The 15867-nt window shown below is 40.5% G+C and overlaps 1 protein-coding gene across 1 annotated transcript in view; it reads left to right on the top strand.

The window, feature by feature from the left end:
* The window catches only part of Tmem260 (transmembrane protein 260), a 66388-nt gene that overhangs the window by 32767 nt on the left and 17754 nt on the right, over window positions 1–15867 (top strand). The window contains exons 7-10 of the mRNA XM_038310124.1: window positions 1989–2029; window positions 4678–4761; window positions 6047–6161; window positions 7910–8079. Coding sequence (XP_038166052.1) covers window positions 1989–2029; window positions 4678–4761; window positions 6047–6161; window positions 7910–8079 — 410 coding nt within the window. The remainder of the gene's footprint in view (window positions 1–1988; window positions 2030–4677; window positions 4762–6046; window positions 6162–7909; window positions 8080–15867) is intronic.

Below are 15867 nucleotides of genomic sequence, written 5' to 3'. Positions count from 1 at the left end.
GACGCAGTCTGTAAGATTCATTAGAGGAAGGTAAGTTTCCGAAGTTAGAGGCAGTGTGCTTGAGATTCGACAGGCCTGCTTTCCCTGAGGCATGCAGGCAAGTCGGTGTAATTGCAATAGGATAAAGGAAAGGGGACATGAAGATAGATTTTAATATAGACAGTGGTGTTAGGGTTTCCTCAGATGCTTCTATTCTGTGTTCTGTTTAAGAAAGTAAATTTCAGAAGACTCCGTAGTGACACCATTGACAAACTTCCAGATCTCTCAGAAGTCGACATTACTGTTTGAGGCTACATACAAGAGCCTTTCTGAATGGTGGAGGAGCAGCCAGGCAAGATGGCACAGGAGGTCACAAGTTCCAGGCCAGCTGTCTGTAGTGAGACCTCTGAATCTACAAGTAAACACATATGAAGTGGGTGGTAATTCAGAAAGGAGGGACCTGCAAGAGTTTGTGGGGTTCCTGATTGCACTGATGAGGTTTTGTTTCTTTGTCTCATTTTCATTTGTTTGCTTTTAAAGAGAGATGCCTGTTTGGGCAGAGATTTCACCCAGCCCCTGGCATCCATATATTCCAAGAGTCTGGAATGTTTGGGTGGAAGTTCCATTCCAAGCCCCCTCCCCTGGGAGTTGCCTCATTCCAGAGTCCACCTCTGAGAAAGCCCAAAGATGACCCCTCCCCAGAGATGCTCAAGACAATGCCCACAGGCTATTTAAACTGCCCCCCTCCAGAGAACATGTGGTTTTCCTGTCTTCCTTCCCTGGCTCCTCACCAGAGGGCTGGAAGGCCACCCAGAAATGTTGGTAACCATTAAACCTGAGCTTTTTCTAATTCCATTTGATTTGGTCTGATTTGGATTATTGCATTGACAGAAAGTTTTATCAGGGTGCAAAAACTTTTCATCAGCTCAGTGATTAGGAACACTCCCTGCTCTTCCAAAGGTCATGAGTTCAATTCCCAGCAACCTTATGGTGGCTCACAGCCATCTGTAATGAGATCTGGTGCCCTCTTGAGGAAGAGACTGGGTCAGTTGTCCTCATCAACTTAGACCATGAAACCTAATATGGAAAGTTCAACAGAACCGCCATATATGGGCTGCCCTTGCATGCTTCAGCACTGCCCGGACATAAATTTCAAAATTTTAAAATTCTCTCTGTGTAGTCCAGGCTGTCCTAGAACTCCCAGTGCTGGGTTTAAAGCCTCATAACAAGCTAGGTTTTGTTTCCTGAATGGTTAACCTGAAGATTTATTTCTTTACCCTTTCAGTATGCATTGTGTGTGTGTGTGTGTGTGTGTGTATGTGTGTGTACATATATATGATATCTAGGAAATACTTCATTATAGAAGAGATCAATAAAAAAGAATAATTGTTAATTACTATTTGATGTAGAGAGTTGGTTTAATCTGTAAAATGTAGATTGACGCTAGCAAGCTGGCGCAGCAGATGAGGGAGTTTGCTGCCAATCCTGTTGATCTGAGTTCAACCCCTAGAGCCCACATCCACATGATTGACTCCCGTCGGTTGTCCTCTGACGTCCACAGGCAGGCCATTGTGTAATACGTGTGCACAGACGCATGATAGATGTATGCAAAAAGCTTTTTGTTTAAAAGCGGCGGACGCTTCATTCGCTTCAACTGCGTGCTCCGAGTTGCCTATTTAAGAAGTGTAGGTTGAGGGTACTCTCGGATTTAGATCAGTATCATCACACATGCTGAGAATTGGGCTTGTCACCCTCATTAACAGCCCTAAGAGCAGGAAGACTGCAGCAACTGCACTGAGTTCTAGCCAGTTCTAAAGTTTCCTAAGGTGCCCAAGATTAGTTTTCACTGGTTCTGAACGTTAGCTAAGCTTCAAAGACTGAGTAAGGAAAAACATTGGGTTGTATATTTAAAATATGAAGCTCTTAAATCAAGAACATTAAAAATGCAGTCATCTAACAAAGAAAGCTTTGGTTTAATGCTTGTACAAATGAACGTTTCTGTTTTTTAGGCCAAATCTGAAATAGGATCCAGTGTGTCTACAATACTTCTGTGAGTATGGTTTTACAACTCTCTTAACTGAATTTTCTGTTATCTATTTGGGGAGGTTTCCTGTTAGTTCCTTTCTTTATTGAGAAGTGTGTCTGAGTAGTTTCACCTCCTCGGTTCATAGCTGTGTGTGCCCACTGCACTGCCGAGTGCTCCATAGCTGTGTGTGCCCACTGCACTGCCGAGTGCTCCATAGCTGTGTGTGCCCACTGCACTGCCGAGTGCTCCATAGCTGTGTGTGCCCACTGCACTGCCGAGTGCTCCATAGCTGTGTGTGCCCACTGCACTGTCGAGTGCTCCATAGCTGTGTGTGCCCACTGCACTGCCGAGTGCTCCAGCTTTTTGCTAGGTGGGCTCAAGACGAGCAGTCAGCACAGCAGTGTGTGAGGCCAATCGGAGACTGGCCAGGGCCGAGGACTACATGTCTCACCTGTGTGCACGATGCCCGTGTGGGGTTGGGCTGACAGTGACTTCCTCTTCCCTATGGCTTTCCTGTTACCTGTCTCTTAGGGTCATTTGGAAAGTTGCATTCATCATGATTTGAATAATTTTTCTTATTATTTTGGCTTGAATTCTCCTCATTTAATCCTTTAGAGCTGAATATACATATACATATATATGTATATGTATATATAGTCTCTTATAACTTCCTTTTGGCTGTCATAAGCTGTGTTTTTGACTTTCGTATTTTAACATCCAACCTTATTAGAGGCAGCTTAAGCAAATATATGTCATACGTATTAACCAATGGTTTTCTTTGAAGAATGGATTAATGTTTGCTTTAAAACCTACAGAGAGTAAAGCTCTTGAAAACTGTCCATGTCAACTTTAAAAATTATCAATACCAATTATAATTCTTCAGATATGAAATTTTAGGATACAAGTTTTTTATAACATTGATGTGATTTTTTTTTTTTAGTTTCTGCTTTGGAACACTCTGGACTATGTACAAGAAAAATCTATCTCTATCTGTCTCTCTATCTGCCTGTCTATCGTCCATCTATCTCTTATCTGTCTGTCTATCAATCCATCCATCGGTCTGTCTTAAACAAGGCCTAGCTTTGTAGCCCAAGCTAGCCTGTAACAAGCAATCCTCCTGCCTCAGCTAGAATAAAGTATATGTGCCCCCCATTGTCAGTGATTATCAACAGATCCCTCTCTCCCTTTATTTTTTATAGTTAGTGTCTTAGTAACCCAAGCTGGCCCTTGAACTCACAGTCCTCCTGTCTCAGCCTCCAAAGTGCTGGTTAACTACAAAACTTAATAGTTTTCCTTTAATTTTTTTCACTATTCCAAAATAGGATATATAATCATAGAAATTTTTGGAATACAAGTAAACAAAAACAAGAAAGTTAAAATGACGTTTAATTTCTTTTTTAATTGATTTTTATTGAGCTCTACATTTTTCTCTGCTCCCTTCCCTGCCTCTCCCCTCCCCTTCAACCCTCTCTCATGGTCCCCATGCTCCCGATTTACTCAGGAGATCTTGTCTTTGTCTACTTCCCATGCAGATTAGATCCATGTATGTGACCTGTAATTCCAACATGCAAGAATAATAACTGTTACCAGTGTGTTAATATTTTATCTATATTTTGCAGTCTTTTATAATTTGTTTTTTAAAGTGGATTCATAAGAAACATAGTTTTGTTACTCTATTTTCAGTTCAGAGCAGATCTTGAAAATATTTCTGTGCTATCATTGTTTTCTCTCAACTGAATTACAATATTTCTTTGAATGTTTGACACAACTTATACAGTACTTTAATTATGTATACAGTACTTATACAGTAATTATTTATCCAGGAAAATTGCCAGTAGGGAGAACAACGTCTCCTTAATTTGTACATGTGTCTCTTGGTATAGAAATTAAATAGTGTGGCAATTTTAGGACTCATGTAGCACTTGAAAGTGCTCATTAGTTAAATTTAGCACAATTATACAAAATAAGATGAACACTTTTCTCTGAGATTCTTAAACACTTTCTAAAGCAAATAATGTGGAAAATGAGGAAGCTGCTTAAGGAAGAAGATAACCCGGAAAGAATGGCAGAATCCCTCCTCTTGGCCTTTTTCCCTTTCATAATTGGATCTTCAGAATTTTATTTGAATGGTTAAGTCACCAGTGGCTGTGTCTGTACTGGCAAGAGAAACTCTGATGTTCCCTTCAAAACCACTCTCTTCTGAGCTATTCAGAAGATCCGTGCTCTATATTACTTTCAATCCTAAATTCTGTGTGCTGAAAACCAAATACTACAATCAGAAAATGTCTTAGAACTGGTTGACTTTTTCAGTGATACTTCTTAACCCCATTCAAAATTTGAAGGAAGAAAAAAATAATTTTTTTTGGGGGGGGGGGTTTCGAGACAGGGTTTCTCTGCAGCTTTAGAGCCTGTCCTGGAGCTAGCTCTTGTAGACCAGGCTGGTCTCGAACTCACAGAGATCCACCTGCCTCTGCCTCTCAAGTGCTGGGATTAAAGGTGTGCGCCACCACTGCCCGGCTTAAGAAAAAATAATTTTAAAATATGACCACAGTCCTTAGAGTAGTTGTATGTATAATTGAATATTTTATTGATAAAATATTTTGTTTGAAATTTACTGAACTTCTTTTATGCCAACAATAAAGTACTTTGTTTTCTGGCTTTTTGTTTTTCAGTTCACAAATAATAAATATGAAGACCGAACTTTCATTCAACATCCAAGCTCTTGCAGTTTGGGCAAATATATGTTTAACTAGAAAGTGAGTAATGTTCCCTTTGTCCCTGTGCGTGCCGTGTTCTCATGTTGAATCTGTGTCTTATATGTTACTGTAGAGCGCTACTAGTGTTGTCTGACATCTATAATAACTCCTAACCATTTTTACCTTCGTTAGGGTTTCTACTGCTTTGAAGGGAAGCCATGACCACAGTAGTTCTTATAAAGGAAAGCATTTAGTCGGGGTAGCTTACAGTTTCAGAGGTTTTCCCATTGTCACCATGGTAGAACATGGCAAGCAGGCAGACAGGGTGCTGGAAGAGGAGCTGAGAGTTCTACATCTTGATCTGAGAGCAGCAGGAATCTGTGCCCACACTGGGCGTAGCCTGAGCGTAGGAGATCTCAAAGCCCACCCCCACAGTGACATACCTACTGCAGCAAAGCCACACCTCCTAACAGTGCCTCTCCCTTTCGGGATCATTTTCTTTCAAGCACCACAATTTGTGTTATGGCAAATGTCTTACACTTCCTGACGTCTTATTTATCTTATGATTGCAAATAAGTGACTTGAAGGATTGACCAGTTGATCATCCCAAACCTTGAAGGATTGACCAGTTGATCATCCCAAACCTTGAGGGATTGACCAGTTGATCATCCCAAACCTTGGCTTTGGTCCTTTACTCTGCCTGTAGCTAATTTGTATTGTTGACTTGCAAAGGAACCCAACAACTATCTAATTTCTCCACTCATTTAAAAAAAGAAAAGGCCTTCTTGTCAGGCATGGTGGTGTAAGCCCAACAGAACCTGAGCCAGAGCCACCATGAGCTGAGCCCAGGTTATATACTAAAACTGTTTATTTTTATTTATTTACTTTCTGTTCTGTTGGATATATTAGTTTATAAATACACATATATCTATGGTTCTATTTGCTTAACAATTAACATTATAAAATAATGTCAACATTTTCCCATAATAAAAAAACAGATATTTTTTTAATGTTTATATAATATATTCTACCATGTCGTCATGGGAAAATTAATTTATGTCCCTTTTGTGTTGCTGAGGATTGAACCCAGGCGTAGCAAGTGTTCCACCGCTGGCCTGAGCTGTAGCTGAAGATGTACTGGGAGTTAGATGTTCTCCTACTTGAGGGTCATCACAGCGTTTGCTATTGTTCTGGCATCAGCAGTTCCATGGAGATTTTGAAAATTTTACTCTTATCTTCTTAAAATAGAAAGTTTTAAAGCTACAGATACTGCCCTATACTTTAAGCTATGTGTATTATTGATAGTCATACATACATAGGTAACTGTGAGCACTTTGTTTTGTAGGAGCAGACAGCAGTCCTCGTTAGTGTGGCTTTTCACGGGAATGCTTTGCGTTTATTCATTATTCTTTGCTTGGAGAGCAAATTTAGATATTTCAAAACCACTTTTCATGGGTGTGGTAAGTTTTACTTTAATGGACCTTTTAAAAAGATCTTTTCCTTAAATAGATCTTTTTTGTGAAGATTATATAAATTAGCCCTTCATGAACTTTGTCAAAGAACAAACTGTCTAAGAAATAGTAAGTATAGAATATATACACATAACCCCAGCACGGGGAGGCTGAGGCAGGCAGATCAGGAGACCAAGGCTAGTGTTTGTTACATGGTGAGTTCGAGACCATCCTGAGAGCCGTCTGAGCTCCTGGCTCAAACAAGCAAGCAAGCAAGCAAATGCAGCATTTAGTTAACAGAGTAGTTAAATAGGAAAAATAAACCCCAGATAGACTTAATAATCCTGTATCTGCATTCTTGCAGCTTTAAGAACAACTGTATTTTGTCAGGAATTCCTTTTAGAGTAGCAAAAGAAATAGGAGGCAAGCAGGGAGGAAGTGGCGCTCCGACCGTGTCTTCTTATGGCGCCTTCTTAAGCCTGTGCGAGCAAGCACGATTCTTAGGTTTGTTCTGGCAACCACATCGTTGGAGATAAAGGCTCTTGTTTGTATTTCATTTTTGTTGAGATGGGTCTCTCTATAGCCCAGTCTTTCTATAGTGCATGGTTCTCAACCTACCTAGTGCTGTGACCCTTTAATGCAGTTCCTCATGTTGTGATGACCCCCAACCATGAAATTATCCCGTGGCTACTTAATAATTGTAATTTTGCTACTTTTATGAATTATAATATAAATATTGATACACAGTATATCTGATATTCCACCCCTGTGGAAAGGTCATGTGAACCCCAGGAGAACTGTGACTGTAGTGAGTTCGCTCTCTTCCCCCCTCAGTTCCCTGAGGGCTAGGGCCGCAGTCAGGAGCCATGATCCCTGCCTCTGTTAGTTCTCACGCTAGGAGCTAAAAATGTGGCCCAGCACACCTTTAATCCCAGCACTTGGGAAGCAGAGGCAAGTAAAGGCCAGGCTGGTCTACAGAGTGAGTTTCGGGACAGCCAGGACTACACAGAGAAACTTTAAAAGAAAAAAAGAAAAATAAATATAAAGTAGCTTTTTTTTGAAAGCTGCTTCCACCTGGTCTTTTGTGTGTATGTTCATTATCCCTAATGAATGATGGTCTACTTGACCCTCTGGGTTTGAACCGAGTGAGAGAGAAGATACACTGCTGGAAGCTGAAGCTGGTGGGTGACCTTTATGGCTGAGGCTGCTGTGGCTGGAGAATGTAGCTTCGTCATGCTGTCTTCCAAAGCAGGTAGTCCTAGCCACCACTCACAGGCAGTGCTACATACCATCCAGCCCTACTGACTGAGCCTCCGGGAGAGTCACTGTGGGCCGGCGCTTCTTGGCAGTGGCTCACTTGCAGTAGGAACAGAGAGGAAGAGAGAAGGCTGTGTTGTTCCAGTGGAAGCTGCCACTTCTCTTATCAGCCAGTCCCTTCATCCTGCAGAAGGACATCAGGGAGGTGTGTAGGGAAAGGAAGTATTTCCTTCTGGAGTAAAGCCAAGCATTGCTCTATCTTCTCCACCTACATATTGCTGGAGCCAAGATGAAGCCTGTAGCTCTGAGGGAATGTGTGGGCACATGCCAGACTAGGAGGGAGGAACACTGGAAAACTGGAAAATAGAACTAGGCTAGAGAAGTGAACCAATAAGACCTAATGATAATGGGTATAAGCAGCTAAGTATAAGTGAGAAGTGTTTTTAAAGCATGTAAGTTCTGACTGTTCACATAAACCTGTCTGCCTGTCTGCTTCCCAGGTGGAGCGATTCTGGATGCAGAGCAACGCGGTGGTGGCAGTTCTCGCTGGCCTCGGATTGGCCGCCCTGGCGTCCGAGACTCACCGAGTGCTGAACTGCCATGGGACTCAGTATCTGGAGTGGCTGTCTGCAGCTCTCTTTGTGGCTTATCAAATATACTCAAATTACAGGTAACAGCATATAGTTATTTTCCTGAAAAGTAGCACTTAACACTAAGACATCTGCCTGTAGGCCTCTAGGACTCTGAAAACAGCACATGTAGTGCCCGGTTGTGAGGGCCGACATTTGTCACACTCTGCCAGTGCTGTGGTGTGGTTGGGGGCCATCACAAGCAAGTGGGAGCTGTGCATGTAGACCATGTATTTTCCTCTAAGGGACTCAAGAAGTACATTGAAGAATCTAGATATGTTACATTTCATAATTAAGATACCCTGAGATGGAAGATTAAAAGATTTGGGGTTCTTGTGTATCTCTTTATGTTGCAAACTTCTCATCTTTTGAGTAAAGTATTACAGATTTTTTCAAAATTTGTAAATAGCCTTCCAATGAAATTCTCCAAGTAAACGAGGCGTTGCTGAAGTATTGGATGGCCGTTCACTTCTTTCCAGCAGTATTGCCACACAAGTAGAAGAGCAAGCCTTTAAATGATTTGTTAGAGCCATTCTGACTAGTATAATTTTAAAAGATTAAAGTTTCTCTTGCAGCTTAACTTTTTAAAATTAATTCTTGGAGGCTGGAGAGATGGACCAGAGGTTAAGAGCATCTCTTAACCTGCTCTTCCAAACGTCCTGAGTTCAATTCCCAGCAACCACATTGTGGCTCACAACCATCTGTAATGGGGTCTGGTGCCCTCTTCTGGCCTGAAGGCATGCACACAGACAGAATATTGTATACATAATAAATAAATATTTAAAAAAAATAATTCTTGCTGGGCATGGTGGCACATGCTTTTAATCCCAGTTCTTGGGAGGCAGGAGCAGATGGATCTCTCTGAGTTCAAGGACAACCTGTTCTACATAGAGTTTCAGGACAGCCAGGGCTCCATAGCTAAATTCTTTAGGTCAGCATACAAGGAATGGGCTTCACTGAGCATCTCCAGGCTGTGCGCCATTGCATTTTAGCCTCAAGTTCCCGTCCCCTATGGCTCTCCCACCCCATTTAGGAGTTCTCCTTTCTGTTAGTCTATTTTCATCTTCCTTAAGAACTACCCCTTAGCTGGGTGGTGGTGGCACACACCTTTAATACCAGCACCCAGGGAGGCAGAGGCAGGCGGATCTCTGTGAGTTCGAGGCTAACCTGGTCTACAAGAGCTAGTCAGAAAAAAAAAAGAAAAGAATACTCCATGACCCCATTTCTATTTTTGTGACTTACAAACACATACACACATATGCAAGCGTATGTTCTTGTGTATATACACATGTATACATATGCATTTATATAGATACACATACATAATACACACATGTGCATATGTACATACATACACATGTAATCTTAATCGTGGATCCACGTATGAAAGAAAGCTACAGTACTTGTCTTCATGAGTGTGACTGTTTAGTTATCATAGTAATTTACAGTTGCATCATTCTCTTGGAAATATGATTTGATTTTTATTGCTGTATAAAATCCCCGTGTATATGATATACCATATTTTGATTATCCACCTACATGTTGATGAGTTAGGCAGTTCCATTTCCTGATTAGTGTGCACCGTGCAACTACAAACACAAATGTGTAAGCGTGTCTAAAGAGTAGTACAGCTGAGGAACACAATTCTATTTTTGGATTTTAGGAACTTCCGTGCTTGTTTCTCTGGTGACTGCACAAGCTAACTTTTCAAACAGTGAACAAGGATTCCTCTCCCCTTGCATCCTGCTGTTTGTTGTTAGTTTTCTTAGTGACAGTTCTGGCTGGAGTGAGAGGGGACGTCTAAGCAGCTGGAATTTGCATTTCCCTAGGGACTAAGGACGTTAGGCTCCTTTTCAAGTATTTATTGGTCATTTGTATTTCTTCTTTTGAACACAGCGCATTCAATTTATTCACCCTTTATTGATTGCGGTTCTTGTTTATCTCGTGTATTAATCCCCAGCCCAGTGTGTAGTTGGTGAAGATTGTTTTCCAGTTCTGACTATTGTTCCCTTGGCCGTGCAAAAGCTTCTTAATTTCATGTAATTCCACTCGTCACCTCTTGGGATTACTTCCTGTGCTAATGGATCTTGTTCAGAAAATCCTTGCCTATGCCTATATTGTGAAGTCTGAAGTCACACACAAAGGGCTTTGATACATCTTGATTTTGTGTGTGTGTGTGTAGGATAAGAAATATGGATCTAGTTTCATTCTTCTAACACAGACATCTAGCTTTTGCAGAATCTTTGTTAAACAAGCTATCTTTTTTTTTTCAAATTTGTTATTGATGGCTTTGTCAAAGTTTGGTGGCTGTAACAGTATGGATTTATTTCTGGATCTTCTTTCTGTCCTGCTGGTCTACCTGTCTGTTTTTGTTCCAGTACCATGTTTTGTTTTGTCTGTGGCTCAGTAATGTAGTATGAGACCAATATTGTGGCGGATCAACACTGTTTTTTCTGCCTAGGATTGCTTTGATTATTCAGGATCCTTGTGCTTCTGTGTGGATTTTAGTGCCTTTATCTAATTTGGTGAAGAAAGACATTGGGTTTTGCTAGGGATTATGCAGAATCAAGTAGCTTTAGATACTATGGCCATTTTTATTATGTTTATTCTGCCTAACCATGAGCATGAAGGATTGTTCCATCTTCTAGTATCTCTTTGACGCTTGTCCGTATCTTTAAGATTTTATTATAGTGGTCTCTTCCTTCTTCTTCTTTTTTTTTTTTTTTTTTTTTTGGTTTTTCGAGACAGGGTTTCTCCGCAGCTTTAGAGCCTGTCCTGGAACTAGCTCTTGTAGACCAGGCTGGTCTCGAACTCACAAAGATCCGCCTGCCTCTGCCTCCCGAATGCTGGGATTAAAGGTGTGCGCCACCACCGCCCGGCTGTCTCTTCCTTCTTAATTAGGCTTATTCCTGGATATTTTTTAAATGATTGTAAATGGGAGCTTTTTTTTTTTTTCTGATTTCTTTCTCAGCAAGTTCATTATTGGCATTTAGAGCTGGTAGTGTTTATATTCTGATTTTGTATCCTGAGACTTTGCTGAAAGTATTTATCAGTTCTACATTTTCTTTTAAATAAAGAATCATGTTGTCTGTAAATAGGGATAAATTGACTTCTTACTTCCTATTTGTGTGCCTTTTATATGTTACTATTTTATTGCTCTAGCTAAGACTTCAAGAATTATATTGAATAAGACTGGCAAGGAGTGAGTGAGAGCCCTTGTTTTGTAGGTGTTAGAGGAAATTCTCTCAATTTTGCCCCACTTAGTATAACATTGCCTATAGGCTTGTCATATATAGCCCTTATGTTGAGGTACTTTCCTTCAATTCTTAATGACTTCATGGCTTTTATTATGGAAGGATGTTGAACATTGATAAAGACTTTTTGTACATCAATTAAGATGCACAATACATGTTAAGATTATTATTAAGATGATCATACAATTTCTGTCCCTTTCTATGTACTGAATTATACTTACTGATTTGCATGTGTTGAAACAGTCTTACATCTCTAGGGTTCAAACAATTCAGCCATGGTAACATGATTTTCTTAATGTGTTCTTGAATTCAATTTCTAAGAATTTAAAAGATTTACAATTTTACTTTAAATTATGTATATGTGGGGGGATATCTGCATGTGAGTGTAAGTACCCACAGATACCAGAGACATTGGATCACCCTGGAGCTAGAGCTGTAGGGCTTTGCAAGCCACCCCTTGTGGGTGCTAACCACCAGATCAGGGCCTTTGCAAGAGCAGTATGTGCTCTTTACTAAGCCAGTTTCCAAAAACTTATTGGGAATTTTTGCATCCTTGATCACCAGGGAAGTCACTCTACAGCTTCTTTTGCTGTCCTTATCTGGTTTTAGTTTGGTAACACTCACACCCTTTCTGTCTTACAGAACAGTTTAAGGAACATTGGGTGTTAAACATTTGGTAGAATTCCCCCAACGAATTCATATGGAGAGGGCTTTTTGTTGTTGTTGTTTTGTTTTCTTTTTTGAGACAGGATTTCTCTGTAGCTGTGGAGCCTGTCCTGGAATTCACTCTGTAGACCAGGCTGACCTCTAACTCCCAGAGATCTGTCTCCTGAGTGCTGGGATTAAAGGCATGAACCACAATGGCCCAGCGACAGAACTTTTCTTGATAGTAGGATTTTTATTACTGTTTTAATCTCAGCAATTTTTATGGGCCTAAGAATTTTATCTATTTCATCTAGATTTTCTAATTTTTTTAAATAAGTTTTCAAAGTATTCCATGATGGTTCTCTGGGTTTAGTTGGGATCTGTGGTAATCTTCTCTTTTCAGTTCTGATTACATTAATTTCAATGAGCCAGTCCTCACCTCTTGGTAGGTTTGCCTGTTGATTAGTCAGTCATTTTATAAAGGTTCTGATAATCATGCTTTCATTTTTATTTGATTTTTAGGAACTCCTTCATTTCTACCCTGATTTCTTAAACGACCCACTGTTCATTAAAGAATATAATGTTCAATTACCCTGTATTTTTGGCTTCTTTAATTTTTCTTGTATTGATTTCTAGTTTTATTCTACTGTGATCTGGTAGATATAAGAGGGTTTTTGTTATTTTGTAAGTCTTGATTTATGGTCTAGATTGTGAGAAGGTTCCATGAGTCACTGAGATGAACATGTATTCTGGTTTTTGTTGCTATGTATCTGTTAAGTCCATTTGATCTGTGATGTAATTTAACTGTGATATTTCTCGTTGGGTTTTACTTTGGATGACTTATCTAGAGGTGACAGAGGGATATTGAAATCATCTGCTGTCATTGTCTCCAGACTTTTATTTCCATTAATGCTTGTTTTTGAACTTGTGACTCCCCAGCATTTGATGCCCGTGTGTTTACAGTTGTTTCGTTTTCTTGATGGATTGCTCTCAATTAACAACCATCATCAGCCTCCCTCATCTCTTCCGAGTAACTCGGGTTTGAAGTCCACGTCACTGAACATCAGGATAGCTATGCTAGCTTTTACCTTTTTCTTTTTTTGCTTCCATGCATTGGCCCTGTCGGTGGGTGTCTTTTCCAGTGTGTCTTTCTTCTGTCACTGTGTGTTGTATCCTTAAGTGTCTTCTGCACATGTTTAGCAGACATGAACTACACTAGTTTGTGCTTGCCTTGAAGTTTATTTCTTTATTCACCTATTTTATTTATTTGTTTGTTTATTGATGCAGGTTTTCTCTGTATATCTCTGACTGTCCTGGAACTCCAGGCTGGCCTTGAACTCGAGACCCACTTGTCTGCCTCCCCAGAGTTAGGATTAAAGGTGTGTGCTGCCATCAATTTTTAAGACTCCTTTGCTGTGTATTGCAGTTTTGCTCGGCAGTTAGTTCTTTACTTTAGGAACTTGAAAACTGTCATCCATGCACTCCTGGCTTTGAGGGTTGTTGATGTTATTCTGATAGTTCTGCCATCATGTGTGAATTGGCATGTTCCCTTAACAGCTTTTTTTTTTTTCTGTTTTTTGCTTCAAGTTTTGACATCTTGACTTTAAATGTTTTTGGAAGGTTCTTCTTTGGTCATGTGTATATGGGTTCATGATGTTCCTTGTGTTTGGATGCCCATTTCTTTCTCTAGATTTAGGAAGTGTTCTGCTGTAATTTTATCAAATAGGTTTTCTGTGTCTTCGGTGCTCATTTTTTCATCTCTTCTTCTAGCCTGTGGGTTCTTAGATTTGGCCTCTTGTTTGTATCTCAGAGTTTATGGATATTATGGTCATGTTTTTATGGATATTATGGTCATGTTTGTTTATATTTTCCCATATTGATATTTGAATGCCCTGTTTTATCAACCTTGATTTCTGTCTCCAGTACTACTTCTGTGGCCTAGCAAATCTTCTGGGGATGTTTTCCACCCTGTTTTTTACGTGATCCATTGAGTTTTTCTCTTCCAAACCTTTTACTTGTTTTCTTTCCCTGCCTAACAAATCTGTTTTCTTGCTGATTTTTTTTCTTTCATGTTGCTCATTTTCTTATCCTTTTGTGTATTGTTTTTTTCTGTGTTGCTAACTTTCCTCTCTAGGTTTGGGTTAAAGTTTTCTGTTTGTTGGTTTCTTCTTTTAGATCATCATTGTTACCTGAAATCTACCTGGCATTTCACCCGTCCCACTGTGAGTTCACTGGTGCAGGAATTGGGATCTCTGTGAGGTCGTATTGTTTTGATGTTCATGTTCCTTGCATCTCTACAGTGAATTCTTACAGTTATTGGTTTGGCTATCTCTTCTGGATTTTGGCAGGCATCTGTCTTATAGAAAGTCTACTCTCAAAGACTCAGTCCTCAGTGTCATTTAGTGAGGAGGAAGCACACTGCTATAGCAGCAGCAGCAGCAAACCATACAGAATATATAAATCCATGTAAAACCACTAAGTCCACTACAGCATTGCCAGTGACCTCAGACCTGAAAATGACCAAACTGTGAAAAATGGACAGCAAAGTAAAAAACTATTTAGAATAAGTGTGGACATAGTAAAGGAAGGAAATCAAGAAGAGAGAAAAGGGTGGGGGCAAGATTAAATAAAAGAAAGGAGAAAGAAGGGGAGCGGAGAAGAGCCTTGTGGGAAGCAACAACGGTGGAGATTCCTTAGTACTGAAGAGACTCGGACCGAAATCAGACAAATGTGAGAAAGGATGAAAATAAAAACAGAAGAGAATGTTTTTATTTGTTTTGTCTTTTTTTGAGATAGGAGTTCTTTGTGTAGCCCTGGCTGTCCTGGAACTCTCTCTCTAAACTATACTCATAAAGATCCACCTGCCTCTGCCTCCTGAGTGCTGAGATTAAAGGTGTGTGCAACCACCGCCAGCTGAGAATATTTTAAAAGCTAATAATGTAAACAAAGAGAGGGAGAGAGAGAGGAGATAAAAAACAAAGAAAGGAAAATGTTGTCCCCAGTGGAAAATATATGTAAACAAAATTATATGGATGTTTAGAGGGCAATAGCAAATAAAACCATTTATCTTTAAGTCATTTCTTTAAAATGATTTAATTGCATTTTATTTATTTTGAACTGGGAGGAGACATGTGCATGCCACAGCCTAAGTGTGGGGGTTAGAGGACACCTCGAAGGTCTTGGTTCTCTCCCTCCATCGGATCTTAGGGCACTCGGGGTCAGACTCAGGTCATCAGGTTTGGTAGCAAATTCTTTACTCTCTTGAGCCATCTTGCCAGCCCATTAAAAATATTTTAAAATTCTTAAAATATAGTAAAAATACTGCTAAGTGTAGGAAAAAAAGAAAAGAACCTTGTGGGTGGGGGAATAAGGTGTGTTACAACAGCTTCTTTTGGGGTCCCTGAGAATTGGAGACTTCCACTCATACATGGAACAGGACCATTTGAACTTTTTGGCTCCTGTGTTTGTTTATGCTGTGGAGGAGTCAGTATTGAACAAGCGTCCAATGTCTTCCAGAGCCATCCTCACAGCAGCCATTTGCCTTCTTTGTGTATTAGGGCCCTCTGCTGGCCACACTTGGCTTTGCAGTCTGTGTGCTGGGAAGCTCCCTCACCCTGAGACTAAGATGGTGCTCCCAGTGTCTTGGCAGTGCGGGACGCAGAAACAGCACTGACAAGAGCATAGCAGAGGCCTGCCTTCCTCCTTTCAAGGCCTTCTGCATTTGAGTCCCCTGCTGGAGGGGTACAGCAGTGGACACCCCTGGAACCCCAGAGTTCTCAGGCTCCACCGTGAAAAAGATAGCTAACTCCAGATCTTGACCTCCCTGACACCTCAGGCTTGGGACTATCAAACTCCAGGGTAATTCTGTTCATGGGCTCTACCCCCTGACACACATTCTCACTCCCTCTCCTCCCCTCTCCTCCCTCCTCA

This window comes from Arvicola amphibius, chromosome 13, assembly GCF_903992535.2.
Source record: "Arvicola amphibius chromosome 13, mArvAmp1.2, whole genome shotgun sequence".
NCBI lineage: Eukaryota > Metazoa > Chordata > Mammalia > Rodentia > Cricetidae > Arvicola > Arvicola amphibius.
The sequence above is the reverse complement of the archived record's forward strand: the minus strand, read 5'-3'. Positions and strand labels throughout refer to the sequence as shown.